This window comes from Octodon degus, unplaced genomic scaffold (assembly GCF_000260255.1).
Source record: "Octodon degus isolate 3935 unplaced genomic scaffold, OctDeg1.0 scaffold00010, whole genome shotgun sequence".
Classification (NCBI taxonomy): domain Eukaryota; kingdom Metazoa; phylum Chordata; class Mammalia; order Rodentia; family Octodontidae; genus Octodon; species Octodon degus.
Genome location: NW_004524586.1, coordinates 15,546,083 through 15,551,912, shown reverse-complemented (window position 1 = coordinate 15,551,912; position 5,830 = coordinate 15,546,083). Strand labels below are relative to the sequence as shown.

General features: G+C 39.2%; 1 protein-coding gene across 1 annotated transcript in view; it reads right to left on the bottom strand.

Moving 5' to 3' along the window:
• Clrn3 (clarin 3) overlaps positions 1-1,886 on the bottom strand; it is a 12,577-nt gene extending 10,691 nt beyond the window's left edge. The window contains exon 1 of the mRNA XM_004625579.2: positions 1,530-1,886. Coding sequence (XP_004625636.1) covers positions 1,530-1,758 — 229 coding nt within the window. The 5' untranslated portion in view covers positions 1,759-1,886. The remainder of the gene's footprint in view (positions 1-1,529) is intronic.
• Between the last annotated feature and the right edge of the window lie 3,944 nt (positions 1,887-5,830).

The following is a 5,830-nucleotide window of genomic DNA, read 5'->3' as shown; positions in this document are numbered from 1 at the left end:
CAATAGCAATGACAGCAGTCCTTTTGCTGTGTTAGTGTGTGGGGGGAGCACTCACACTTGGGTAGAGCAGCCTTAATCCTAGTATCTCACAATAACAATCTCAGCATCACAACCTTAATTCCAGTGTCACACACTCCAGATTCAGCCCCCTCCAAAACATCCCACCTAGGACCACAAAAGGCTTTGGGAAGGTCATCTAGATACAAGCTGTAAGAGCATCCTAGCACCTTCCTCATAAGCAGAGATGTTTTTGAACTGAAGTTAGATATCAAGACTTTCTGGAACAGCAAAAATAATCTGTTCATGGATATGCAGAACTTGTCACTCTTTGTCTAGATGTTGGACAAAGGAGGACACCATAGCCAGCCTGGGTTCCCCCAAATAGCCCAGTTACACAGTGGAGTATGTCCTTACTGGGTCTGACCAATGATTTTCCAAGTCAATTGTCCTATTGTTCGTTGAATGATTTTGGCACTTTGCAGTCAGGCATTGTTACCCATTCTTCTCTTTCATTTCAAACTCTACAGCTAGCATTAGCAAATGCGGTCAGTCCTGTGCAGGAACACAGCAGAACTTGGTGGCATTCACTACTTTTTGAGGATTTTCAGTGTAATCTGGATCTATTCAAGAAGAAGTTAAGTGATTAAGTTAATCACTTAACTGATTAAGTGATAATTTATAATCTAAAAGGTAGAAATTATATATATGATAATACCGGGGCTGGGAAATGGCTCAGTGGAATAAGCACTTCCCTGGCAAGCGCAAGGGTCTGAGTTCAATCCCCAGTTCCGAAAAAAAAAAAAAAAAAAAAGATAATACCTGGGTTGCATACATCAACGTTCAAAACAAAGTCCACCTACATGTTATGTAATTTTAAAATGCAATTTTTAAATTAAAAAATTTATGGTGACTCTCAAACTTCAAATTCAGGTAGCTAAAGCAATTTATTCTCAATAAACTTGTATTTTCTATCTGCTAAGAGGTAGGCACTATTATATAAGAGTTCAAGAAAAAAAGAGATTCGTATGAATTAGAATTTAAATAGCGTTTCCAACAATGAGATATTTTTGGGAGAAGAATGGAAATTCAAATCTGTTAAAGGAACTAAGTTGAGAAATAGAAACAAATGGCTATCTTCTCCATTTTTTTGTTTTCCCGTGCTTACTTAGGAAATTCTGGACAGAGATTGTTACTCCATCTAAATACCCACAGCCAATATAGTTACAAATTCTGTTCCTACTACTTATAGAATATCATATTGCTACTGAATATTTTTACTCAGTTATTTACTTGCCAGTAAACTTGGTAGGTACCATTCAGATAGCCAATGTTAGAATTATTTATAGACTCTTGTGACAAAAAAGGCCAATAAGAACTGAGCAGGCTGACTTAACGACATGACAGATATATTTAGTCTAACTGCAAGCTTACAAGGAAATTGTTTTTGAATTATTGTTTGGTCCAAATATAAAATGACATGAACCTTCATTCAGTTTCACTACATCCATCCAAATAAGTTTGTTATTTACCTTCAAAATCTTTGTCTGGTTCAGTAAGTCCTTGAACCAATTCTTGAGTACTCTTACCACGAAAAAGACCACAAGTGATGATAACGCTGCCGTTGGAAAAAGTATCCCTGATAGCAAGTGTACTGGTGACCCATGCTTGCGTGGCGAGAATCGAACAAATTGTGACGACTGATCCAAGGCTTGTGACAAAGCTGGACAAGAACATCAATGTTTTCTGTGTTGTCGGCATTTTCTCTGGAAAATAAGTTCCTTGGCGTAAACAAAGATTTTCTTGTAGTAGTTTTGGACCTTATCATTTGGAGTCCAGTATTTGGAAATGAAGTCTAATACTTCGTTGTAACATATACAACCTCACTCCTCCCAGAAAAGCTCTTGCTACTGAACATTGAACTATGAACGTGGCCATAAATCTTTACAGTGGCTGAACTTTGGTCTCGAGTAAAAGGTTGCTGTGGCTGCAGCCAACCAGCATAACACAAGTAGGCACTGTCTTGCCAGGGCTGACCACAAAATTAATTTATAATCTTTTGCTGTGTCACAAAGATGTCATGTCATGGAAGCAAGTCCATTTACAACACCAGGACAGAACTAGAATTCCCCAATATTCAGACAATTGAGGATTTATACCCTCAAAGTAGTATCAATTCTAGCAGTCAATATCAAAAGACCCCAGCTCCCTCAAGAAGGGCTTTGCTAGTGCATGATGAGTCTCTTACCGCAGTTCCCAAAGGGAACCTTAAGGAGGTTGAAGCTTTGTCAAAGTCAAGTAGAGAGAGAAAGGTGAGTCATACATCCTCATATTTAATCCTTATTATAAAGGTGTGTCTTTCAAATTTCCTCTTTCAAGTTGGACTTTATTTGCATGTTATTTAAATGATAACATCAGAAGTTTCCTCTTTCTCTTTTTTTTTTGGCGGGGGGAGGGGGCTGGCTCAGCCCACCCTGAGGGCGGGGCTGGCACGGCATGTGGTGCTGGGGATAGAACTGCAGTCCCCTGTCCCTGCCTAAGTTTGCCTAAGCAGGCACTGTAGACCACTGAGCTATCTCACCGGCCCTCTTTCCTTCATTCCTTCGTGGAAGTGATTCTAAACATTCTTCCGTAGGCCTTCATGCCTTAGAACCTCTCTGCTGAGTGGCTAGCTGTCTGTGAATGGTTGCTCCTAGAGAGAGTCCTGGGCTTGGCTAATGCATCTTTCACAGAGACTATGAATAGTTACAACATATTTTGCGTTTCTCTTTTACTGTACTCCTTGATTATGAGGCAACATTGTACGTGCTTGTCAGCATCCTGTACTTTCCTTGGATAGCACCTCGCTGATCTGCGGGACAAGCCGAGTGTCCCAGCAGGACAGACAATGCGCCCCAGGAGGCTGACTTACTAGTTTCAGGCACCACCAAATCTCAGCAGCTGCTAAAAGCCTAGCACAGAGGGAAGACTTGGCAAATCTTCATCGAATGCATTATTGGATGTATGTACAAATACATTCCACTACTGAGGACAGTTAGTCTTTTTCTTTTTCTCTAAGGAAAATGATTTTTTACTATGAATCTGATCTACATAGTGAGATCCTGTAGATGCTGTACTAAAATACATTTTAAAAATCCACTTTATGGAGTTCTCATACACAATAAATTTTTTAAATTAGCATATGTATAATTCTTTAACTGAATCCTCAACATATAGAAAGAATTTGATAAATAATTATTCACAGATAAAAAAAAAAGAAAATGATTTTCATTGGTGCATTTTTGGTATTCATAATGACCGCATTCACCATACGGAATTTATACTTGTACAAGATGTAGTTTAATTCTTTTTTTCACAATTCCTCCACCTTCCCTTCAATCTCTCTTCTCTTTATCTACAAAAGCTTTGTTTCCTTCCTTTCTCATTTATTTGCACTTTTATTTTTCCTTCCTTTCTGCCTTCTCCCTTCCCTTGCGCCCCATCCCATTTGAACATTTTCTATGTCACAGAATCTAGTAAACATTTTGGCCCTTATTTATATTTTCAGTCTCTCGCACTAGATAAACCATGCAGTACTTACACACGTGAGTCCAATTTATTTCACTTAATAGCATGGTCTCAAGGTGTGTTCATTTACCTCTTAAGCTCAGCCTTCTTGATGGCAGAATAGTACCGCATTGTTAAATATTTGTATCTTTTGTGGAGGACAACCTGGAGGATTCTCCATGAAAGAAGAGTAGTTATCTCCATTTTGGTCAAATCTGGCCCTCTCAGCACATAGTGCTATGTACATAGCTGGCGAGAACTTTTGCTTATCCCTTTAATTGGCTTTAAGCAATGCAAATCAGTCCAGTCCAGGTGTTGTATTTGAAGCAAGATGACAGGTCAGTATCACTCCACCCACAGCTTCCCAAAACTCATGAGAGCCAGGCAGGATGGAGAACCATGCTCCACACTGTTGGCTGGGATCAAGCCTTGAGATAAGAAGCTGTGACTTCCCAGGGCATAGACAATTATACATCAGAGCTGAAGCACCATTCCCAAAACAGAAGATTCCCCAAATGGTGTTATGAATATTAGTCTTCTACATATCCTTCTCTCTGCATATTGCAGAGGTGACTTCAGATGACCTACCTAGCCCTGCTCACAGTACTCATGTATTTCCTACCACTCTCACAGTCACTAATCATCAAGCCTCTCCATTTTTAATGAATTAATACAATCTGGGTTCAGCCCTGGGTCAAGATTTTTGTTCACTTTAGCCAACAATGTGGTTGGATTTAGGACTCCCTTGGTTCCCCACAACTACAAATACTTGTCTTTGTTCTCATGCCTTGCACTGCAAGTGATAGATTGTAATTAGCTCACTAGAATTCTAACAATTTTTTCACTGGATTACAAATATAAACTTCTCAGAGCAAGAAGAGGATGGGGAGCCTCTCTGCAATCTTCGCTATCCACTCACTAGTTGATGAGCGTTTAGGCTGTTTCCAAGATTTGAATATTACAAACTGTGCTGCTATGAACATGGATGCGCATATATCACTGTGGTATGCTGCTATTAATTCTTTTGGGAAGATATCAAGAAGAGGAATAACTGGGTCAATGGGATCTCTAGTCCTAGTTTTTTTGAGAGATGTCCAGATTGATCTTCTCAGTGGTTACACCAGTTTACACTCTCACCAAGTGAAGAAGGATTTCTTTTTCCTTACAGCCCCACCAGTATTTGTTATTGGTTGATTTCTTGATAATAGCCATTCTTTCTAGGGTGAGCTGGACTCTCAGAGTGGTTTTAATTTGTATTTTACAAGTACAGAAAGATACTGAACAAAATTTGTATTTTACAAGTACAGAAAGATACTGAACAAACACCAAAGACGTCAAACATTTTTTCATATATTTATTTGTCATTTCTATTTCTTCATCTGAGAGGTGTCTACTCACTTCAGGTGCGCATTTTTGGATTAGATCTTTAAATTGGATGAGTCTGGTTGTTTTGAGTTCTTTATATATTCTAGATAATAATCTTGTCTGAGGAATAGCTGGTCAACTTTTTTCCCACATTGTGAGTTGTCTCTTTACTCTGTTGGTGGTTTCTCTTGCTGTGCAAAAGCATTTCAGCAAGAAGAGATATCAGTTGTTGATTCTTTGTGATAGTTCTTATGTGATCAGCATTTTATTCATAAAGTCTTTGCCTACACCCATGGCTTCAAGCATTCTACCTATTCCTTATTCTAGCAGATTTAATGTTTCCATTTTAATATTCAGATCTTTGATCCATGTGATTTTGATGTAGTAAATGGTGAAAGATATGGGTCTAATTTTAATCTGCAGGGCTGCGGAGATATTTCAATGGTCTAAATACCTGCTTAGGCAAGTGCAAGGATCCAGGTTTGATCCCCAGCACCACATGCCATGCCTGTCCTGCCCCTAGCACGCTGAACCAGCCACCAACACCTGGCCTGGTGGTGCATGCCTGTAATCCCAGCGCTGGGGAGGCTGAAAGCAGGAGGATCACTCTAAGTCTGAGCTGCGTAGTGAGACCCTGTACCACATACATAAAAAGCTAATTTTAATTTTCAGCATGTGGAAAGATAGTTTTTGCAGCATCATTTATTAAAGAGATTGTCTTTCTTCCAGTGAATGTGTTTGACACCTTTTTAAAAGATAAGGTAACTATGTCTGGAATTGTATCTGCAACTTCTCATTTGTTTCATTGAACCTCAGGTCATCATCGTCGTCATTGTCGTCATGGTTGTGGTCTTCATGGTCATGGTCTTCTTCTTCTTCTTCTTCTTCTTCTTCTTCTTCTTCTTCTTCTTCTTCTTCTTCT